The following is a 24,488-nucleotide window of genomic DNA, read 5'->3' as shown; positions in this document are numbered from 1 at the left end:
CAGTCCACCATTGTCCTTTCGGGGAATAGGGAGGGAGTTGAGGCACGTGTGTATAACCAGGCAGTGGAGCCGCCTGGTTATGTGAAGGCAGCACTCTCTCTCTCCCCCCCCCTCTCTCTTTCTATTGCAATTTAAATCTGTCTTACTCGACCATCCCTCATCCTTGAACTCTCACCCTCAAATACATCTCACCCTCAAACACACCTATAAATCCTGTCCAAGGTCGTCCATCTGTCGACACACCCAGCCCACCCACTCCAGCATCTGGGTGAGGTCAGGGTCATCCTGGCACCCTGGCTGACCCAAGGTGGACCTCGAAACACCCTCGATTAAGCCCGAGATCCCAGACAGTATCTCCTGGAGGGGGGGGGGATGGAGAGATTTGTTGTTGTTATTATTATTATTGTTATTATTATCATTATTATTTATCAGTCATATTTCAAGCACAAAGATGCACATAAATATACATGGTATAGAGGGAACAGGGATCGTGTTGAAAGAAGCCTGATTGATTGTGTGCTCATAGAGAGGTCGATGATAGGAATGGTTGCTGATACAAGGGCCGTGAGAGGACGATGTGTCTGTCAGATCATATGATCGTGGTATGCAAGATCAAGCTGAGAGAAGTGAGGTGGATCAGGAGAGAGAGGAGCAGTCAGGGAGAAAGACTGACAGTTGAGAAGCTGAGGATCAAAGAAATGGCAGATGATTACAAAACCAAAGTAGGGTAGGAGTTAGAATTACTGAATTGGAATGAAATGGATCTGGACAGCCTGTGGAATACATATAGGGACTGCTTAGTTAGGAATGCTACAGCAGTGTGGTGTGGCAAGAGTAACAACAAAGAAGAAAGGTACGGCATGGTGCTATGAGGAGGTTAAGAAAGCAGTGGAGGAAAAGAGGAAGAAGTGGCTAAAGTGGTTACAGGACAGGGGTTCAGTTGAAATAACTGAATATACTGAGAGCAAGAAGAACGAAAAGAGACTAGCGAAGAGGAAAAAGGAGGTGGTAAATGATGATCTAGGAAGACAAATGAATGAAAACTACTCTGAAAATAAGAAGTTATTCTGGAAAGAGGAACGGAAATGTAGAAGTGAAAGCAGAAAGAAATGTGATGGTGTGAAGGATGCAGGTGGTAGGTTACTAACCCATGGGGATGACGTAAGGACCAGATGGAAAGAATATTTTGAAAGCCTGATGAATGGGGATAGAGAGAGCAGACCAGCTGTAAACATGATTGGTTTTGGGGGTGTGCAGAGAAGGAATGCAGTGCCAGGAGACGTGACACTTGCACAGGTGAAGAGTGCTGTTAAGTGGCTGAAAAATTTGAAAGCAGCTGGGGATGATGAGGTGTATGCAGAGATGCTTAAATGTAGTGGAGAGAGTGGAATGAAGTGCTTGTTGGAGATATGTAAGAAGGCATGGATGAGTGAAACTGTGCCTGCAGAATGGAAAAAGGCTGTGATTGTACCCCTGTACAAAAATAAAGGTGAGCGAAGTGAGTGCAAGAATTATCGTGGCTTAAGTTTATTGAGTGTGGTAGGGAAGGCATATGGAAGAATTATTATAAAGTAAGGTAGATATCAGAAGTCCTAATGAGTGATGAACAGGGTGGCTTTAGGAGTGGCAGAGGATGTGTGGATCAAATATCTGCAGTGAGACAGATAGCAAAGAAGGCTTGTGAGAAGGACAATAAGGTGTTTATGGCATTCATGGATCTGGAAAAAGCATGCAACAAAGCTGGCTGGATGAATGTTGTGAGGAAAAGTGCATGATGAGGGATTTGGCGCCCCTTTTTAATGTCAAAGCATCTGGACTGACTCAATCAGATACGTTTATGTGAAGCTACAGAACGTGGTGAATGTTTTTGGTGTATCCGATAGAGCCAGGATTTCAGGGGCTTGAATGATGAGTGAATGGAAGAGCGGCCCATTGGATTGGGCAAATCTGGGCTGTCTGGACATTGCCCCTCCTCACCCCGCCCTAGGGTGGGAAAGGAGGTCCCAATGATGATGATGATGACAGTATTATTATTGTGGGTTCTGAGTGCTGTGTGTATCATTATGGGTTGTGACTGGCACAGGCAGCATCTGTGTGTGGCATAAGAAGGCATTTAGTGGCAAATGTGTGTAGCATCTGTGTGTAGGCTTCACGTCACGGAGGACGGGAAAAAATATCGGAAAAATCGCAATTTACCGGAAAATTCTGTTTTATCTATGGTTTCCTAATGGAAGCTTGATAAAGTAGAATATCTGATACAACGGAAAAGGGGCTGGCTCTATTATTTTGTTATATTAAGCCTCTACTATAATAATAATAATAATGACGACAAAGATGAGGATGAAAATAATAATGACGATGATGGTGATGACGACGACGAAGAAATATTTCTATTTAGATGAAAATGATGATGATGATGATGATGATGATGACGTAAATGATGATGATGATGATGATGCTGAAGATGTAAATGATGATGATGATGTAGTTGATGTTCATAGTGGCAGTGGCAAAGAAAATAATGAAAATGATGATGATGATGATCATGATCATGATCATGATCATGATAATGATAAAAATGAAAATGACGATGATGATGATGATGATGATGACGAAAATGATGATGATGAAAAAATAAAAGATGATGACAAAGATGAAAATACTGATAATGATGACAACAACGATGACAATGACGATGATGACTATACAGATGAAAATAATAATACTGACGACGAAGCTAATTCTAACGATGCCAGCTCAACACACCTGCGGCCAGGTGTGCCTCAACAAGGGAACACAGTGGTCAACAAGCATGGCCGGAGTCAGGAGTCGTTTGGCCAGCAGTCGGGTCGTTATCTCCTCCAGTCTCTGCCAGGACTCTCTCTGGTGACCTAGGTTCGCGTTCTGCCCCAAAAGCATCACTGTTCTAGGGCACAAGATTGACCCGAGATTAGACGGAGCCGCCAGTAGACCTGTAGCTCCCTCATCCATGTTTGGGCTTGCTTCTGGGTTGTTTCCTGCCCTTGATTGATTCGTTCTTGGCTTCCAGAGAGAGATGAATGTTTTCTGAAGCTCTGGGGTCATGAGTGATGGCAGACACACCGCTGGAAAATACATAAATAAATAAAAAACAAAAAAAAAGTATGGATATTACATGGACACACACACACACACACTTACCAACAGCCACCATCACATCAACACTAAAGGACACACACACACACACACACACACACACACACACACACTGAAGTCACCAACACTGCACAAGAGAAGGGAAAAAGGTAACTTGATCACAATATTTAGAAATGTTAGAGAATTGGAAAGGGTGGATAGAGAGGATCATTTTGTGCAGGATGATGGAAGGACAGAGGTCATGGCATCAAGTTGAGGAAAAGTAGATGTCTTAGTGATCTTAAAAGGTTCAGTGTCCCGAATAGAAGCATAAGTATTTGGAACGACTTAGACTAAGAGGTGGTGCCGGCAAAGAACATCCATGTGTTTAAAAGTAGACTGGAGACAGGACAACACAAGCTTAACTCAATTTCTGTGTACTACAAATAGGTAAATACACACACACACACACACACACACACACACACACACACTCACCAACGGCCACCATCAGATCAACACTGAGGGTCTCAAGGGCACGTGTGACGGCCAGGGTGACGTCTTGCCGTCGGGTCAGGGCGCTTCGGATGTCACAAAGCACGGAGTGAACCCGCGTACCGCACACAAGATTTGGAAGGTGGTTGGCAGGCGTCGAGGTAATATCACGCAGCAGTTCCTGAAATGAGAGGATGGAGAGACTAACTAGGAGTGCATGTGTGAGAAAAGTGGGGTTGCGAGAGGAAGGGTAACACTGAGGATGAGATGGAGGGATAGAGACTAACTAGGAGTGTATGTGAGTGAGGTGCAGGGGCTGAGGATGAGATGGAGGGATGGAGAGTGAAAGACTGTGTAAGGGGAGAAGAAGGGGGAGACCAAGGATGAGATGGAGGGATGAAGAGTGAGAGATCGTGTGAGGTGGAGGCAGGGAGAAGAAGGGGGAGACCGAGGATGAGATGGAGGGATGGAGAGTGAGAGACTGTGTGAAGTGGAGGGTTGGGAGAGGGAAGGGGAGACTGAGGATGAGATGAAAGGATGAAGTAGAGAGATTGAAGAGGAGGGAGTGTGAAAGACTAACTAGAAGAGTGTATGTGAGTGAGGCGGAGGGGGAGACTACTGTACGCTGGTGGAGCAGGGGTAGTGTGATGATGATGATAATGATGATGATGATGAAAATGACAATGACAAAGCTAATGATGATGATGGCAATGACGAAGACAACGATGATGATGCTAATGATGATGCTGCAGAGGAAGAAAAAAAAGAAGCAGATGATGATGATGATAATGATGATGAAAATGACAATGTGATGATGATGATGATGATGATGAAAATGACAATGACAATGCTAATAATGATGGTGATGGCAAAGATGATGACAATGACGCTAACGATGCTGCTACAGTAAAAGCCGCACCTTCACAGCAGTCAGGACACACGAGGGGGCCGGGGCAGTGTGGTGATGATGATGATGATGATGATGACAATGCTAATGATGGGAATGATGATGATGATGATGATGCTAACGATGCTGCTGCAGTACACGCCGCACCTTCACAGCAGTCAGGACACACGAGGGGGCCGGGGCAGTGTGGTCGTGTTCCGTGGCCAGGGACACCAGCTCCTCTGAGGGTGTGGATGGGATGATTCGTCGGGGAAACGGCTGTACCTGATGCACTGGCGCTGCAAGGGGGGGAAACAAAAAAAAATCATCATCACTGTCATTGTCACAGTTGTTGCTACAGGCAGAATAAAAGGAAAAAAAAAATCATTACCTTCCTTTTTACCATCATCATCATCAGTCATCATCATCATCACCTTCCTTCCCCTCCTCCTCACTGTCACAATTGTTGCTACACACACATTATAAAAAAAAAAAAATCATAATTACCTTCCTTTTTACCATCATCATCATCATCATTATTTTCCTCCTCCTCCTCCAATACATCCCAACCATTCCCTGGATGTAAACCACTGAGCCCTATATAATATGGAGAGACTATCTCCACCACGAGTGTGTGACTCTGACGGCCATGTTGAAACACCCGCATTTGTGGATTACAATACATAAACATACTGTATCTGGATCATTTATTTTTTCAGCCTAGTTCAACAAATTATATGGGATACATTTAGCCAATGTGAATAAAACAACACTATAGGTTGCTGCAGTGCAGAACTTACCCTTTATGGCACTAAGGCTGAGAAAGGTAATGGCAGAAAGGGAAAGACAGTGTGGTATTAACATTGAAACGATCGTGATGTTGATGCTGTTTTATGTCGAAGTAATGGTGCTGAAATGGTGTGGGAAGTCCTTAGACTATATTATATGCCATGGAACCGAATGTCCAGATTGATAAAGGCTGGAAGAAACAGAAGAGAAGAGGACATGGAGAGAAAAACTGGAGATAAATAGGCCCCTATTAGTGCCCACATTCATGCAGGGATACTGGGGAAGAATCTCCCGCCCCATCCCAGGGGGCAGTAATGTTATAGAATTAGCAACAAGATATATTTCTTACTTGTGAAATGTAACGCCATCTCTCTTCGATGAATTCCTGTGCCCATTTTTGTATCCGTAAGCTGCACTGTGGACCATGGCACTATATTTTCCTGAATCATCAGCTGCTTTCAAAACTCACAGAGCAGCTCAGTACAATAATGCAGGCATCAAGCATGGTGTAACATGGCTGCCGCTACACCAGCGCCGCCCTGGCAGTGGCTACAGGAATTATGCAGTGCTACCCATGAGAAAGCCTCTTCATACTACAGAACTCAGTGATGTAAACCATCATGAGTCACTTCCAGTGACAAAGGAAAAAATAATTAAAAAAATAAAATATAAAGATAAAATAAAATACATAAAAATACAGAAGAAAAACTAAACAAATAAGTCATCATCATTCTCATTATAATCCCAAACTGTTTTCCACACAGGATGGGGTGATACAGAACTATGAACTATTAACAGGCCACACCAACATGGCCACATTCTCAAGTCAAGCCCCACAGGTTGTGTTGTTGTGCTGCCAAATATTATACACTTCCATTTAACTGTTGCTACAAATCAGGGGGGAAATGGTGAATCGGCTCTATACATAGGGACGGAACTCTGACAGGGAATTTTTTGGTAGTTTCCTGATCACTTCCATGTACCTATAGCCTGACGCCTTAACCCCTTCGCACCCGTGACTTATGTTTTTACGATCGCAAAGAGCTTAGTAATGCCGCCTGTAATGTGGCCTATTACGTTCCATAACATCTGTATGTATTGGGACGCAATTTACTGGCCTACATGCATTCCCGGAGCCTGGTATACCTCACTGGAAAAGAAAAATACTATTACTACTACCATTACTACTGCTACTACTACCCCTACTACTCACATGCCATGATGGAGTCCGTTGGAGAGAGAGGAGTGAGAGAGGGTTGTGTTTTGTCCGCTGCTCCTGTTAACGACGTATCGGCTGACTCAGGATTGGACAGGACTGAATCATTGCACGCTGATGCTGAGGCCTGCAATGTGTTCTGCAACAGAATTCATCATCACCATTATTGTCACTGTCGTTGTCTGCACTGTCATCATCATCATCATCATCATCACCACCACCATCACCACTCTCTTCCCTACCTATGGATGGTGAAAATATTGAAAAGTAGTATCATCATCATCATCACTGCCATCATCATCATCATCACCATCACTGTCAACGTCGTCATCATCATCACCACCACCATCACCCTCTTCCCTGCCTAAGGATGGTGGGAATACTCAAAAGTAGAATTATTATCATCATCACTGTCCTAACTCTAGGCTGGACAGAAAGGGAGTCACTGCAATTTAATGCTGAAGATTGCAATGTGTTGTGCAATGGTGTGCAATACTAACCCTTTCATCATGGCTTGCATCCCTCTACTTTCCACTCAGTTTTCCACTCCCCAATCTTCTTTGTCTACCCTCGGCCAAACCATCCAAGTAGCACTGAGTAAGAGGGGATAATTTCGTTTCAATTATTAAGGCTCCAACATGCCTACATGCATTGGCCTTGGGTGCCTAATGGTGGCTCTCCATGCTGCTCCATCTCTGGTAGCCTCTCTATTCACTCGCTTATCCCTAAGATCACACTCTGTAACCTCGGCCCAGGTGTTTTTCGGTCTGCCTCTCAATCCTACTCCCAAGTTCCCACTTCTCACCTTGCACACTTAACTGTCATCCCCTTCCCCTCCACATGCTCAAACCACCATCCCTGCCACATATACAACTACACAAGTATATTCCCATAGATCAAGTATCCTTTAGGTGCAACAGTAACAGAGGTGACTTACAGAAAAAGGTCTGCATATCTTCCACTTAAAATGTATTCAAATTCAAGGAGGGGGAGAGGAACACCACCACACTCCCCTGACATGTTCCAGCCCATCCACATCCACACCACAACACTCCTTAGCTTCCTCATTTGTCTGTCTTTCCTTCCACATAACACTCTATTCTGTCATTATATCTATCTATCCATAGCCAGACGCCTCTTGCTGTAAAGGGTGGCCACAAACAAATCACCTCCATGCTGCCCTGTCCCCTGCCATTTCGCTGCCCTTCCCCCAACTTAAAACCCCCTCTCTCATATATCTTTCTACTCCATTCCTCCAGCCACAAAAGGATCTGTTGCTGTTTGTTTTCTTTTGTATTCCTTTGCATTTTGTATTCCATCTCATTGTTGGTTTTCCCCTGCCTGCCACACCTCACTCACATACACTCTCCTTGTAGATCTCTCACTCTCCATCCCTTCCACATGGCCAAACCACCTCAGTATCTCCTAACACTTTCTATTACATCCACAACCATACCACAACATTCCTTAGCTTCTTCAATTGCCATCTCTCTCTCCACATAACTCATCTGTCTGTCTATCTCTCCACATAATTCATTAGCTTGACTGTCTCTCCACATAATTCATTTGTCTGTCTGTCCCTAAGTCTCTCTACATAACTCACGTATCTGTCTGTCTCTCCCCTCATCTGCCTGTCTGTCTCTCCACATAATTCATATATCTGTCTCTCCATGTAACTATCTGAATGTCTGTCTCTCCCCTATTTGCCTGTCTGCCTCTCCGTTCATCTGTCTTTCACTACAAAACTCACCTACCTGTCTACAAAACTCACCTATCTGTCTGTCTCTGTACAAAACTCATCTATTTGTCTGTGTCTGTCTGCCTCTCTCTAAAAACCCACCTATCTGTCTGTCTGTCTACAAAACTCACCTATCTGTCTGTCTGTCTACAAAACTCACCTATCTGTCTGTCTGTCTACACAACTCATCTATCTGTCTGTCTGTCTACACAACTCATCTATCTGTCTGTCTGTCTACAAAACTCATCTATCTGTCTGTCTGTCTACAAAACTCATCTATCTGTCTGTCTGTCTACAAAACTCATCTATCTGTCTGTCTGTCTGTCTACAAAACTCATCTATCTGTCTGTCTGTCTACAAAACTCATCTATCTGTCTGTCTGTCTGTCTACAAAACTCATCTATCTGTCTGTCTGTCTGTCTACAAAACTCATCTATCTGTCTGTCTGTCCATGTTGCCTACTCACAGCATGCAGATCGGCAGCCTTCTGTGCCTGGCGTATGATCTTGTCAGCGTCAACAGAGAGGTCTTTGACGAACAGCGCTGGCGTGAGGTGAGTCTGTGCCCAGGATGCGATTTTGTCCTGGTTAACTCTGCTTACTACCTTCCTGCACACCTCCACACCCTAGAAAATAAATAAATCAATCAATAAAAACTGCTTACTACCTTCCTGCACACCTCCACACCCTAGAAAAGAAATAAATCAATAAAAACAAAAAATATTATAAGGACATGTTTAGTCATCATCATCATCATCCCAACCTCTTTTTCCCACCTAAAGATGGGATAAGGTACAATTAAGAAACTAAGAAAAAGAATTATCATCATCATCATTACCACCACCACCACCACCACAGCCTTATACCCCTTAACACAACGTGAGGTAGGATCCACAAACAAGGAAAAAGAAAGCATAATTGTGGGAGAACTCATTATCACAGAGAACCTTAGCCAGTGTAAATGTTAGGGGTGTCTCCTTAACACTCAGTTTTATATCACTAATCACTATATCTGATTCCTTCTTACGATCATTTTATCCGATTCCTTCGTACGATCCTGATGGAGGTGCACCCACAAACATCAGGGCAAACATTGTATCAGTCATGCCTGTTTCAACCTCGGGTGCTCTACAACTTCATTTGCCGTCAATAACTTTGCTTTGTCAGCTGCAATCTGTCTCCTCATCAGTTTAACCCCTCGGCTGCATATAGCATTCCGGAAATGCCAATCGGTAGACAGCGTCGTACATTTTGGAAGAACAGCGTGAAATACAGTTAACTTTTACGTCATTTTTTGCACCTACTGCATGCCTATGGTTGATGAGTGGATGGCAAATCATCAGCGTGGAGTGTAAGCATTGTCTGACTAAAATGTTATCATGTCTGGAGGGGGGAATGAGTTGAGGGCAGTCAAATGGTGGGTGACAGAGTGACTTGGAGGTGTTTTGTCTGTGGCCACCCTTTGCAGGATTAGGGCGACGGGCTATCGATAAACAGATGTTTGGTTAGGTTTACGTGGCTCAAAACACATGATGAACACAGTTGTTTTAACCAGTTTTCCCACACCAAGGATACAGTAAATGTTTAGGGTTGTCACAGCCCAGGGGTTAATAATCAGGTGGACACTTCTCATGGCAGGAGAGACTACAGAGGGACTGGGTGAAATTCTCCTCTGATTAGTGTGTGTGTGTGTGTGTGTGTGTGTTGTATGTACTGGTTGTTTTTTTTAAGTACATATTAAAGTGTTGCCTACCACTATGGCTTACAGCTGTTGGTTACACATGCTACACTGGAAAGACTCATTTCTGTTACTTATGTGGCTTACTATTTCACACTAGATCTACACTACTTTATCAATGTGGCTAGAACGATGGTGGTAGGTGGTGGCGACCATAATCCACTCACTTGATGTAGTGCTGCCTACTTCTTCCTTCACCTTTGTCATTCTTTTTCTGTGTCTGTCCTCCTCTCTTCCTTTTCTCCCATCTTTCCTGTCACTTTTCATTACTCTTCCTTATTTTCAGGTGGCTTTATACTGAGTGACAAGCCTAATAGCTTCCCGTAAGCCAGGAAACCATTTACTGCGCTGGGTGGTAACCATATAACCAACCAGCAGGTGTTCCCTACGTGTCAGCAAGTGGGTTGGTGGAGGGTTAGTGCCCCTGCCCGTAAAACAACTAACTTAAAAGCAAACAGCCACCTCTATGGCCCCTTACCTGATTACGGCATCTGGCTAGATAGACAGACAGATAAATGGACAGATAGACAGACAGACAGATGGATAGACAGATTGATGAATAGACTGATAGATAGATAGAAAGACAGACAGACAGATGGATAGACAGACTGATGAATAGACTGATAGATAGATAGAAAGACAGACAGACAGATAGATGGATAGACAGACAGACAGACAGATGGTTAGACAGATACACAGACAAATGGAGAGACAGATGGACAGACAGACAGACAGATGGCTAGACAGAGAGACAGATAGATGGCTGGACAGATGTGGCAGTAATAAGACTCTAACCCACCTGTGTTGACAAATCGGGTGGCAGCAACACAGTGAGGGCAGGCAGGATGTGTTCACTGCTGCACTGTTGGCGGGTCAGCTGCGTACACTGCTGCCTCACCTCCACCGCCACCCACTGCCCCAGCGCCTCCACTTTCCGCTCCACCACCTCAATGATGCCCTCCACGCGGCTCCTCTGCTCTGGGGTGGTCGGGGTGACTGGGGTGACCGGGGAGTGCTGAGGGCTGGTCTGCATCTGCTCCTCCACTAACTGCTTAATCTGCGAAAATAAACGATGAGGCAACCTTCAGAAAATTTGCATAGGCTCCCTAACACCTCTTCCTTAGTGATTCATTTTTGGATATGGCTGGTTAATTTGACTAACTGCTTAATCTGCCAAAATAAACAAAGAGGGTGGCCTTCAGACAGTCCTTGTATGTTGGTAATCTTGTCAGTTAAGGATGCTCCCTAACACCTCTTCCTTAGTGATTTATTTCTGGCTGGTTCATATCCTTTTGTATGTTATTTATGCAGAGTATGGTGATATTGGTGGGATTTATGTAACATAGAATTGGACAGTAAGGTGTTATAAACAAAATAAGTCACCTGGGAAAAGGCATCAGGGAGCATCCTTTATTGTCTTTTTCTAAGTTATTTATGCAGAGTATAGAATACTCCCCCAGTATCCCTGCTTGTCGTACGAGGCGACTAAAAGGGTTGGTGGTGGGTTAGTGCCCCACCCAGTAAAAAGAACTAACTAAAAAAGCAAATAAAGCGCCTCGGACCCGGACGGACCATACGTTGACGACTAAGGAACGGACAAAGGACATTCTGAGGGTAGGAACGTGGAATGTGAGAGGAGTGAATGATGAAGTGAAAGAGAGAGAGATTGTCCAGGTGCTTGAGGATGCAAAAGTGGATATATGTGGATTGACTGAAACTAAATGGCAAGGTGAAAGGATGAGAGAATGGGAATACGGTATAGGTATATGTGCGGGAATCAGTGAGAATGAGAGGGCAAGAGAGGGAGTATGTCTGATGATAAGCAAGAAGTGGAAGGAGAATATAAGAGAGTATGGAACAGTGGGTGCAAGGATTGTATGGGTGAGGATGAAAGTAGGTATACAAGCATGGGCGATTGTATGTGTGTATGCTCCAACAGAGGATCGAGTGGCAAGAGTGAAAGATGAGTTTTGGGCGAGTAGAAGCATGTATGGACAAGTTTGAGAGGAGCGAGAGAGTGCTGTTGATTGGAGACATGAATGGCAAAGTTGGGAATGTACGAGTGGATGGAGTGGTTGGTCAGTGGGGTGTGCCAGCTGAAGTAGATGGGAATGGTAGTGCTTTGGTGGACATCTGTGCTGGTAAGGGGTTGGCAATAGCCAACACCTACTTTCGTCATAAGATGATCCACCGGTATACATGGAGAGTAATGAGGAGGATGGATGGTGAACTTGTTGAACGAAAGGCAATGATAGACTACGTGTGTGTGGATGAGCGAATGAGAAGACAAGTGTTGGATGCAAGGGTGTGGAGAGGGTGGGGGAATGGAGTCTCGGACCATCACTTAGTGATGGCCAAGGTAGAGCTGCAAAGAAAGTGGTTGAGGAGGCGAAGGGGAAGACAGGAGGAAGCAGCTCCTGTGAGAAGAGTGGAGAAATTGCAAGATAGTGAGAAAAGGACAGAGTATAAGAGCATAGTGGAAGAAAGATTGGGAAGGTATGAGCTAGAGCAGATGGAAGGGGTGGAAGAAGTATGTAAGATATTCACGGAAGAGATAAGCGCAGCGTGTGAGGCGGTTTGTGGAGTGAGGAGGAGATGCAAGGGTGTGCAAGGGACAGCATGGTGGAATGATGAGGTGAAACGAGCTGTGGAACAAAAGAAGAAGGCATATGGTGAATGGTTGGCGAGTAGAGGTAGGGGAGAAGATGAGAGAGAGAAGAGAGAGGTATATGTGAGCAGGAGAAGGGAGGTTAAGAGACTGGTGAAGGAGAGTAAGAAGAAAGTGGATGAAGAGTTTGGGAGGAATCTGAGTGTGAAATGGAGGGAGAGTAAGAAATTGTTTTGGAAGGAGGTAAAGAAAGTCAGGCAGTGTGAAAGGGGAAATAGTAAGGGAGTGAAAGATAGGAATAATAGATTGTTGGTGGAGAAGAGAGAAATTGAGGAGATGGAAGGAGCACTTTGAGGATTTGTTGAATGTAGAGAGTGAGAGCAGTGTGAGTACAAGTGGTTGGGGAATGGCTGGGAGAAGAAGAGACGAGAGGAGGGAGGAAGAGATCAGTAGGGCGGAAGTAGTGGAAGCGATGAAGAAGATTAAGCTGGGAAAGGCCCCAGAAATTGATGGAGTGTGTGGTGAAATGCTTAGGTATGGGGGTGAGATTGTTGTGCAGTGGATATGGAAGTTGTGTAGATTGGCTTGGGAAGAGGGAAGGGTTCCAGAGGACTGGAAATCAGGTATAATTGTTCCTCTGTACAAAGGAAAAGGGGAGAGAGAAGTATGTGGTAACCATAGGGGTATTTGCCTTCTTAGTGTGACTGGTAAAATATATGTTAGAATACTCATTGATAGGGTTAGGCATATGACAGAGGAGCTAGTTGGAGAAGAACAAGGGGAATTTAGGAAGGGAAAAGGGTGTGTAGATCAGATATTTGTTCTAAGATGTTTAGTGGAGAAGTATCTAGAGAAGGGAAGGAAAGTGTATGCTGCCTTCATGGACTTGGAGAAAGCTTATGACAGAATAGATAGGCAAGGTATGTGGAAGATATTAAGAATATATGGAGTGGAGGGGAAACTGTTGAGTGCTGTGAAGAGTATGTACGAGGGAGCTAGGGCTACGGTGCGAGTGGATGGTGAGCTGAGTGAGTTCTTTGATCTCAATGTGGGACTGAAACAGGGGTGTGTAATGTCTCCATGGCTGTTTAATATATATATGGATGGGGTTGTAAAGGAGGTACAAGGTAGGGCAGTGGATGTGGGGGTGGCCCTAATGAATGAGGGTGAGATTTGGAAGCTTCTGGTGTTGCTGTTTGCTGATGATACAGTATTGTTGAGTGAAGATGAATGGGAGTTGCAAGGTTTGGTGAATGAATTTAGGACAGTGTGTAGGAGGAGGAAGCTGAAAGTTAATGTAAACAAAAGTAAAGTTATGGTGTTTGAGAGGAATGAAGTCACAGAGTGTGCAGTGAGGTTGGATGGTGAGGATATGGAGAATGTGAGTGCATTCAAGTACTTGGGTAGTGTGATGAGTAAGGATGGAACTTTGGGGGATGAAGTACGTGAAAGGGTACAGCAGGGAAGAAAGGTTGTTGGTACACTGAAAGCAGTGATGAGAAATAGGGAGGTGAGTATGGAAGTTAAGAAGTCACTGCATGATGGTATTGTGATCCCTACCCTGACGTATGGAAGCGAGGCGTGGACATTGCAAGAGGGGAACAAGTCAAGAGTGAGAGCAGTGGAAATGAGTTACTTGAGAGGAGCATGTGGAGTGACGTGGAGGGACAGGTTGACGAATGAAGAAGTGAAGGAACGTTGTGGGGTAGATGTGGATGTGGTTGAAAAGATTAGGAGAAATACACTGAGGTGGTTTGGACATGTGGAGAGAATGGAGAATGAAAGACTGACTAAGAGGGTGTATGTAGGTGAGGTGGAGGGAGGGAGAGGGAGGGGTAGACCGAGGATGAGGTGGAGGGATGGAGTTGAGAGGTATATGAGGGAGGGGGGGGTGAGTTGGGGGGAGGGGGGTCAAATGGTGGGTGACAGAGTGACTTGGAGGCGTTTTGTCTGCGGCCACCCTTTGCGGGATTAGGGCGTCGGGCTATAGATAGATAGATAGATAGATAGCGATAAGAAGGAGGGGGAGACCGAGGATGAGGTGGAGGGATGGAGTTGAGAGGTATATGAGGGAGGGGGGAGTAAGTTGGGGGGAGGGCAGTCAAATGGTGGGTGACAGAGTGACTTGGAGGCGTTTTGTCTGAGGCCACCCTTTGCGGGATTAGGGCGTTGGGCTATAGATAGATAGACAGATAGATAAACAGACAGATAGAAAGACAGTGATATAGGATGGATTTATGTAACACAGAAGAGGACAGGATGAGATGGAGAGATGGAGTGGGGAGGTATAGGAGAGATGGGGGTGTAAGTTGGGGAGAGGGCAGTGAAATGACAGGGGGCAGGGTGACATGGAGGTGATTTGTTTGTGGCCACTTCATACCTATTAAGGGTTAAGGCATCTGGCTATAGATAGACATATACAGACAGACAGAACAACATCAATAATTCATCATCATCATCTCCATCACCATCGTCGTCATCACCATCACCACCACCATCATCATCATCATCATCACCACCACCATCATCATCACCACCACCATCATCGTCATCATCACCACCATCATCATCATCATCATCATCATTACCACCACCACCATCATCGTCATCATCACCACCATCATCATCGTCATCATCATCATCATCATCACCAATAATTACACAACACTAAATTACACCTACAACACCCCACAAAACAGCCTAACGACACAAACCTGGGCAAGGGCGGATCGTTTGAGGTCAGGGAGAATCTGGGTGCGGACAGTCTTGATGACGTTGGAGGAAATTCGCTCCGCTACGAAGTCTGTTGATTTTCGCACGGATGACGGCTGGTTGTGGAAGAAATTGTCCTCCAGTTGAAGCTGACGGAGATGGAAAATGAGGCAATTAGTCATGAAAAAATGCGAGACTAACTAGAAGTGCATGTGAGTGAGGTGGAAGGGGCAAGGGAGGGGGAGGCCAAGGATGAGATGAAGGGATGAAGTATAGAGGTGTATGAGAGAGAGGGGTGTTAGTTGGGGGGATGGAGAGTGAGAGACTAACTAGGAGTGTGTGAGTGAGGTGGATGGGGTGAGGGAGGGGAAGGCCGAGGATGAGATGGAGGGAAGGAGTATAAGATTTATGAGAGGGGGGGTGTTAGTTAGGGGATGGAGAGTGAGAGACTAACTAGGAGTGAATGTGTGAGATGGAGGGCAGGGAAGAAGCAGGTGGAGACCGAGGATGAGATGGAGGGATGGAGTGGAGAGGTATATGAGAGATGGTGTAAGTTGAGGAGGGGCAGTGAAATGGCAAAGGACAGGGTGACATGGAGGTGATTTGTTTGTGGCCACCCCTTATGGGATTAAGGCATCTGGCAATAGATACATAGACAGAGTAATGTAAAATGAGGAGCCTGGTGGTCTAGTGGGCTATGGTGCTTCTTAGTAATGTGGATCCCAAGGGAGAAGTGACCACAAGGCTGACGGATGCGTGCACGATGAAGCCTTAAAAAACAAAACAAAACAAAACAAATGAAGTGAAACCAAACAAAAGGAGACAACATGAAAGGAAACCAAACGCAACAAAACCCAACCAAACGCACCTGCAGATGTTTTCCGGTGTGTGCTGGTGATGGGGGCCGTGCCGGGGTGGTCAGTGGGGTAATTTTCCTATAACTGTTGGTGCCCTGACTCACACCACCCTGACTCACACCATACTGACTCAGCAGGTTCTTCAGTTCACTCACAAACGGACAGCAAAGAGTCAGCATCTGTTGGTGCGGGGAGGGCAGGAGTTTGTACAAATGCCTGGCCATTACATGTGTGATAAGGATGGATGGATGGATGATGTATGCATGTATGTATTTATCAATGTATGTATGTATGGATAAATGGATGGATGTGTATGTATGTATGTACATATGTATGTAGGTACGGATGGATGGATGGATGCTATGGCATGTATGTATGTATGAATATATGTATGTACAGTATGTATGTACGAATATACTGTACATATGTATGTATGAATTTTGTGTGTATGTACTGTATGTGGGTATGTATGTTTGTATCTATGTAAGTGGGTATGTACTGGTGTGTATGTATGTATGTATGTAGGTGTAGGTACTCTAACAGCATCTCCAGAAATCTCACAATAAAAGTCTCATGAATCTGGCTTTCTATTAAAAGATTCTTTAAAAGGGAGAGCTTTTGCACTCAGCCTTGGACTCTTTCTTTTCTTCATTAAACAATATGGGACTGACACTATTACAGAACTTAAATACCAGAACTTAGGCTAAATAGTCCAGAAAACCCTCAGCTCTACTAATGCAATATCTGGCAAAATTATGCAATATCTGGTGCCAAAACAGGACATAACCGGCAGTTCTATGCAACATCCAGCGCTGAAGTGTATCAACCGGCTCATCAACGGTAGTCAACCAGCGCTGTATTACTGAACTGTGTCCTTATTTTATTGTATTTTATGCTTAATTTTCATCTTTTACTCATGGGAAAGTGTTTAGTAATGCAATATCCAGCTTGACACCAAATACTGAGCCAATGGGGGGGTACTATATGACATCCAGTGTTTTGCTTTCACCAGCATAGGGCCAGGCTGAATTATGCTGGATAATTGAGAGTTTACTGTAATTCATTTTGGTTAAATTATACAACTTAAGCTAAAAGACAGACAGACAGACAGACAGACAGACAGACAGACACACACACACACACACACACACACACACACACACACACACACACACACACACACACACACACACACACACACACACACACATGGCAATTCCTCTGAGTTAAATTAGGAGACTACTTTAAGCTATCTTGTAAATCAAATAAAGATCTGAAACTCACCTGATGGTCAACAAAATCGGTAGCATCAAGCGAAACAACCAGCTCCGGTGAGATCTGGGCATCAGAGGGTTTGTTTGGGGTGACCTGTGGGCTGGCTAGCATGCCGATGGTGAGGAATTTTGATGGCGTCTTTAGCGGTGAGAGTGAGTGGCCTGATGTAGAGACAAAGAGAGACAGAGTTATTATCATTATTGCTATTAGTAGCAGTAGTAGTAGTATAATTATTATCGTCGTTATTATTATTATTACTGTTCATCATCCGTACCCTTTTTCCCACCCTTGGCTGGGGTAAGGTGGGGTCCAGAGAGCAACCTTAACCCCTACGTTCACACTTCTCACCTTCTGCACCCAACTGTTAGTCTCCATCCTCTCCACATGCCCAAACCATCTCAATCTACGCCTCCTCATCACAACACCAATACACTCCAGTCCCATCCTTCAAAATAAAAGAAAATAAATAAATAAATAAATGAATAAAACAAAAAACAGTACCTTGATAATGCTGCTTTGAAGGTGTCTTGGTGGTCATGTCGTGTTCAGAGTCAGGTGTGGAGTCAAGTGGCAATGTAACCATTCTTAGGCAGTTGACACATCGTTGACTGTAGTTGGAGTTGATGGTGGCGAGGGTCAAGCCGTACTCAGATTGGTCAATTTCCGCCTCACTGGGGTCGGCAAAGAAGAGACCGTCTGGGAAATTTGGCAAGTCAAAGAACCATCCGAGTACAAGCTTGAGGAAGAAGGCTGACGATGGTGAGAATGTTGATTGTGCATTTTGTGGCATTTGGTTGGGACAAAAGGGACAAATATGCTGATCCTTGTGTGGTCTGGTGACATAGAGGAGTCTGAAGATAGCAATGAGTGCCATGACCACTGTGAGGTAGTGGCGGGAGTGTAAGGCAACTGAGTCAACCATACTAAGCAGCTCAACGACCCACGACACACACACTACCAGCTGCCCTATGCCCGCCGAATGCCTCAGGGCCCCACACAGGTTAATTGGTGGTTGAACACGCCCTCGCAGCGCCACCTGGGATGCCGTGACCTTCTCTGGGAGCGGCTCGGAGGTTTGGTACGGCAAGAACTCCAGAAAACCCAGAAACTTGGCTAAAATGCAAAGGCGAAGGACGGCCATGCGTGCTTCATCTCGACCCAGGCTGTCAAGGGGACTGCCATCCTGACTCTCGGCAAAAGCCAGTTCTTGCTCACTGGCTGATGTGATTTCCGCCGTCAGTATATCTCTAAGGTGACAGTTGAAAGCAGGACTGTCAGCCGTCACCAAGAATGCCCTGAAGAACTCTTGTGCACCAGGGAATGTTGGGACAGGACAGGGGCCGCCTAACCTGGAGGGCGTCACCAGCCGCTCATAAAGCCGCTGATATTTCCCCGGATGGTGGACGCGAAGGACCGTCAGGAAATTCAAATCCTCTTCATCTTGAGACAGCGGACAAGCCTGATCTCCTGTGCACATGGTGAGCAACTGAGACTGGAAAAGACGAGCAAAGTGTGCATGGTTTGCTGGAGTTGGGTGCATGCTGAGGACCTGTTTGATGCGGGGTCCAAGCGCATGACTGAAGCTCCAGCCTGGGGTGAGATGGCTGCCCTCCCACACACGCAACATCTCGTAGAACAAGTCACGCTGCTTTCGGAACACCTGAAATGCCTGATCACTTGGGAAATTATTGCGATTATCAGTATCTGACTGAAATGACACACTAGCGATGGGAGACTTGGCTTTGGGAAGGGCTGGAGGTGGGCAAGGGAGCTGGAGATGGGCCAGGAGACGATCATAAAGCTCCTCTGAAAACACAGCCACACTGGGATGGTCCGAGAGTAACTGTAGTGTTCCTCGCTCAAACAAGCAAACCAGGTCCCATGAAAGACACAATACACTTACAGCAAAATACACACAGTTGTGAATACTGGCAAGAACAGAAGAACGAAAGGCAAGTTTTTCACTCTCACTTTTCTCATTCTCAGCATCTGGTCCCTCTTCTCTCAATATTTTAAGATTGCTTCTCTCACTATCACTCTGAGCGTCATTGTTCGCAGCCCCCCCTTCCTTGACGGCTTTACCATTATGAGTCCGTACAATGCGAATAGTAAGAAGCTGCATCAGGAAATAGAACTCCACCATTATGTTAGGGGCAAGGTTGAACAGCAAGAGGTCAGCATACACTCTAGCTAGGACATTTAAAGTCTCTCTCTTGCTGACCAGGTTTGGGGTCGCTTCCACAATTTCCGGGACCCTGTTTGACATCTTTGGTAGCGGCTGGTGACATTCCTGGGGTCCATCTGTCCGACTTTCACTGGCTGTTCTGTCGCCCTGTCTCTTAAGGCGCTCCTGTCTAAGTAGCTTACGTTCCTCCTCTAGGGTGTTGGATCCGGCTTCCTGGTGGTGTAGGAATGACGACCCGTGACTCTGTGCCTCGCCAAACACAGCCCTGGCCCCAAACCCATTCCCCTGGGCTCCTCGTCTGCCGGATGTTGAGACTGGGGTGGGGTTGATGCGGCGTTTCTGCTGCCGATCATGTAAGGGGGCGGGCGTACCCACCACTGGAAATGCGTCTTGGTCACTGAAATCCAGCACTGAGGGCGGGCTGGGCTGACTGAGGGACCAAGCACTGCTCAGATTCTTGCCTCCAGGACTCTTCTTCTTATTTACCATAACATCCGGGGTGATAAAATCTCCAAGACTTAGCCGCTGTCCACTGTGCCTTACGCTGCCCTCACCACCCTGCCTCCTGCCCCTGTGATAAGACCCCCTAGAGGTGTCCCTGGGGTCTAGGGTGCTGCGGGGGGTTGGGGTGCCTGAACCAGACTCCCTCCTGTGCCCCGAGCGTGGAGTGGATGTCAACAACTCCCTCTCTCGTAAAACATGACCCACTTCAGGAACGTGGCTGTGCACTCCATTGCCTCCAACATCCTGGAAATAAAAAACACATTTATTTATTTATTTTCATACAAATGATAAATACAAGAGAGAGGGATGTAAGCTGGAGGGATGGAGACTGAGAAACTAACTTGGAGTAAATGTGAGTGAGGTGAAGACTGAGGAAAAGATGGAGGAATGGAGTGAGAGACTAACTAGAAGAGTGTGTATGAGTGAGGTGGAGGTGGGGAGAGGGAGCAGGAGACTGAGAATGAGATGGAGGGATGGAGAGTGAGAGACTAACTAGGGGAGTGTATGTGAGTGAGGTGGAGGGGGATGGAAGAGGGAAGGGGAGACTGAGGATGAGATGGAGGGATGAGGTGGAGAGATATATGAGAGACAGAGTTGTAAGTTGGAGAAAGAGCAGCAACATGCCAGGGGACAGGGCAACATGGAGGTGGTCTGTTTGTGGCCACCCCTTATGGGATTAAGGTGTCTGGCTATAGATAGATAGATAGACAGACAAAAAGATAAACTGACAGGCAGACAGACAGACAAAGACACAGATAGAACGATAGACAGATACAGCCAGACGCGCTAATCCCACAAAGGGTGGCTGTGGACAAAAAGCCTCCAAGTCGCTCTGTCACCTACCATTTGACTGCTCTCCCCCCTCCCTCATATACCTCTCAAGTCCATCCCTCCACCTCATCCTCGGTCTCCCCCTCCCTCTCCCTCCCTCCACTTCACCTACATACACCCTCTTAGTCAGTTTTTCATTTTGTACTGTAGATAAATAGATAAACAGATGAACAGAGAGAGAGAGAGAGAGGCAGACTGACAAGTAGATAAAAAGGCAGACAGATAGACACAGTGATAGATATCCCTGGCCATAGCCATACCTTAACAGGGGTGTTGGAGAATTGTAGTGTTTTGACCCTGTGTTGGTGGGGCTGTCTGCGGCCTTGTGTTCTGGTCGCGGTGGCCTTGCCTGGTGACACGTACTTGGTGACAGGCAGGGAACTGGGGACCTTGGCTGGTGATGCCCCGTGGACCATACTCTCTTGTAACACACTGAAATACACCAATACAAAGGATAAAGATTACATGATTCAACCTAATCTAACCTAACCAAACCTAATCAAACTAAACCAAACCTAACCAAACCTAATCAAACTAAACCAAACCTAACCAAACCAAACTCTCTTGCAACACACTGACATAAATTTGTACAAAGGATATGGATTAAACTGTTCCTGGCTTGCAGGAAACCATTAGGCTTATCACTCAATGTAAAGCCACCTGAAAAGGAAAGAATAATAATAAAAAGTGACAGGAAACATGAGAGAAATAGGATGAGGGGAGGACAGGCACAGAAAAAGAATGATAAAGGTGAAGGAAGAAGTAGGCAGCACTACATCAAGTGAGTGGATAATGGTGAAAAATGACAGGAGAGGAAGGCAGACACAGAAAATAACAGAGGTGATGGAAGAAGCATGCAGCACTATATCAAGTGAGTGGATAATGGTGAAAATAGGAGAGGAGGGCAGAGACAGAAAATAACAGAGGAGATGGAAGAAGCAGGCAGCACTACATCGAGTGAGTGGATGGCAGTCACCACCACCTATAGTCTCACCAATCTAAAACCAAGGTTTGGGTGGAGTCCAGCCGGGGATTTCCCGGCGTACAGCGTTGCCTTGTTTCCTATACTCTGATTGGTTAGTGGCTGACCTGACACCGTTAGAGTTCGCCGCTCACATCTCGCCACCTGGCCTGACATGACTTCACCCACTTCTGTGTGTGTGTGTGTGTGTGTGTGTGTGTAAAGACAAACTAATTTAAGTTATAAATATAACCAAAATAATGAACAGTGGAAGCAAGTGACAGAAGCTTAAATCTCCCTCCAATAGATCAATTCCCAGTATGGGCCTGGATGTTGCCGCTCGTGAGTGTTTTAACTTATTTATTTCTATTAAGAAAAATAGTGTATGTTCTACTGATTCCTTCAAGTTATATTATAAACGTAATTGTTACATTACTTACCCAACTTAGAACTACCGTGAAAGTCGGTAAAAGTAACTACATTTTTTTCAGCAACACTGTAAAATATGTATGCCACGTTTCTTTATTGATGTACAAGAGCCATATGCAAAACAAGTTTACCTTCCTTCGATATGCTAGAATACTAACATTTATATTGTATTATTATGTGTGTACCTATCTGTGATGCCTATTACATATATAACAGAATCTACTCATCACTCGTTTAGGAAGTATGGCATGGGTGCACCCAGCGCCAGACCCCACCCAAACCTTTGTTTTAAATTGGTGTGACTATACCACCTGGGGCTTAGTGAAATTGTTGCATACTCACTCTCTTGACTGATCCCGAAGAAAGTTAAGGAACACCGGCACAAACTCCACTCTAAATGGTGTCAGATCTTCCGGTATTTCATCCTACAGGAGACAAAAGGAAGGAAAACTTATTACGCACAATTATTTAACAGTACATGACAGCTGATGAAAACTCTATCACCATGACAACCTTCATCACCACCACCCCCACCTTTCTCTCACTTACGGAAGGTGTGAGGTACCACACACACATAAGGAAAGACAAAGTACAATATTGGGAGACTCATCATCGTCAATCATCATCATCAAAATCTATCATCACCACCATCATCAAACATCATTACTACCATCATCCATCACTGTCATCATCATAATCTATTTTCACCACCATCATCAATCATCATCACTACCATCATCCATCATCATCATCATCATCAATCGTCACCATTGTCATCATAATCTATTGTCACAACCATCATGAATCATCATCACTACCATCATCCATCAACATAATTATTGTCATCATTATTATCATCACTCATTTTCCCACCTAATGATGCGGTCAGGCTTTCAAGATATCCCAACAACTTCTCTTTAGTAATTGATTCTGCACATTTGTTACACGTTAATATTCTCTTATATCCACTCACTTGATGTAGTGCTGCCTACTTCTTCCTTCACCTTTATCATTCTTTTTCCGTGTCTATCCTCCCCTCATCCTGTTTCTTCCATCTTTCCTGTCACTTTTTATTACTCTTCTTTCCTTTTCAGGTGGCTTTACATTGAGTGACAAGCCCAATGATTTCCTGTAAGCCAGGAAACCATTTACAACGCTGGGTGGTAACCATATAATCAACACGTGTGTTCCCTACTTGTCAACAAGTGGGTTGGCAGAGGGTTAGTGCCCCTCCCTATAAAACAACTAACTCAAAGACAAACGGTCACCCCTTACCCGATTGTGGCATCTGGCTATGGATGGATGGATGTCATCATCAACATCACCATCATCATCATCCAGACCTCCTATCCCACCCTAGGGCAGGGTGAGGAGTAGCAACGTCCAGACAGCCCAAAATTGCCCAGTTCAATAGGCCACGCTTTTATTCATTCATCATTCAAGCCCCCAGAATCCTGGCTCTATCAGATAGGCTAAAAAATTTCATGACGTTCTGTAGCTTCAAATATACCTATCTGACTGAGTCAATCTGAACACTGTCACCTTAAAATGGGGTGCCAAATTCCCTGATCATGCACTTCCCCTCACAATAGTCATCCAGCCAGCTCGATCTCATCAGATCTTTAGCCTCACTGACTTCCAAACCTCTCTTCCTCACACATTCATCCACCATATCCCTCCACCTTCTTATTGGCCTACTTCGCCTCCTCCCTCCTTCAAATTTGCTCAGATACACCTTTTTCACCACTATTGTTATCCATTCTCTCCACATGACCATACCATCTCAGTACACTCTCTTCAATTTTGGTGTCCACAGACTTCCTCACTCCACGTCTTTCACAAATCACATTATTTTGTATCCTATCCACTCTCTGTACTCCACATACAATCCTCAGCAGTCCCATCTCCACTGCTCTTACTCTTGACTTTTCATTTTCATGCCACATCATAGTCTCACATCCATATGTTAAAGTTGGCACTAACACTCCTTCATGTAAGCCTCGTGCAGCAGCAACACTCAAGCCTCTGTTTCTTATCAAGGTCTTCATTGCACCAGCTACTTTCCTTCCTTGTGTCACTCTACTTTCAACTTCTGTTGCACATTTTCCTCTCTTTTCTATCACCGTACCCTGGTATTTGAACTCTCTCATC

The 24,488-nt window shown here is 45.1% G+C and overlaps 1 protein-coding gene across 1 annotated transcript in view; it reads right to left on the bottom strand.

The window, feature by feature from the left end:
• Nucleotides 1-204: 204 nt before the first annotated feature.
• dlt (codanin-1 like protein dlt) overlaps nt 205-24,488 on the bottom strand; it is a 28,311-nt gene continuing 4,027 nt past the window's right edge. Inside the window, exons 2-16 of the mRNA XM_080286744.1 lie at nt 22,680-22,762; nt 21,208-21,379; nt 19,526-20,359; nt 17,929-19,408; nt 17,437-17,588; nt 16,164-16,331; nt 15,298-15,444; nt 10,982-11,032; nt 10,775-10,933; nt 8,705-8,863; nt 6,498-6,639; nt 4,664-4,794; nt 3,613-3,790; nt 2,767-3,104; nt 205-357 (exon numbers count right to left, since the gene is read on the bottom strand). Of these exons, the coding sequence (XP_080142870.1) occupies nt 205-357; nt 2,767-3,104; nt 3,613-3,790; nt 4,664-4,794; nt 6,498-6,639; nt 8,705-8,863; nt 10,775-10,933; nt 10,982-11,032; nt 15,298-15,444; nt 16,164-16,331; nt 17,437-17,588; nt 17,929-19,408; nt 19,526-20,359; nt 21,208-21,379; nt 22,680-22,762 (4,347 nt within the window). The remainder of the gene's footprint in view (nt 358-2,766; nt 3,105-3,612; nt 3,791-4,663; nt 4,795-6,497; nt 6,640-8,704; nt 8,864-10,774; nt 10,934-10,981; nt 11,033-15,297; nt 15,445-16,163; nt 16,332-17,436; nt 17,589-17,928; nt 19,409-19,525; nt 20,360-21,207; nt 21,380-22,679; nt 22,763-24,488) is intronic.

The sequence above is a fragment of the Coenobita brevimanus genome, chromosome 113, assembly GCF_032717465.1.
Source record: "Coenobita brevimanus isolate Jiangsu-jjx chromosome 113, ASM3271746v2, whole genome shotgun sequence".
Lineage (NCBI taxonomy): Eukaryota > Metazoa > Arthropoda > Malacostraca > Decapoda > Coenobitidae > Coenobita > Coenobita brevimanus.
Note: the sequence above shows the minus strand (reverse complement) of the source record. Positions and strands in the feature narration are given on the sequence as shown.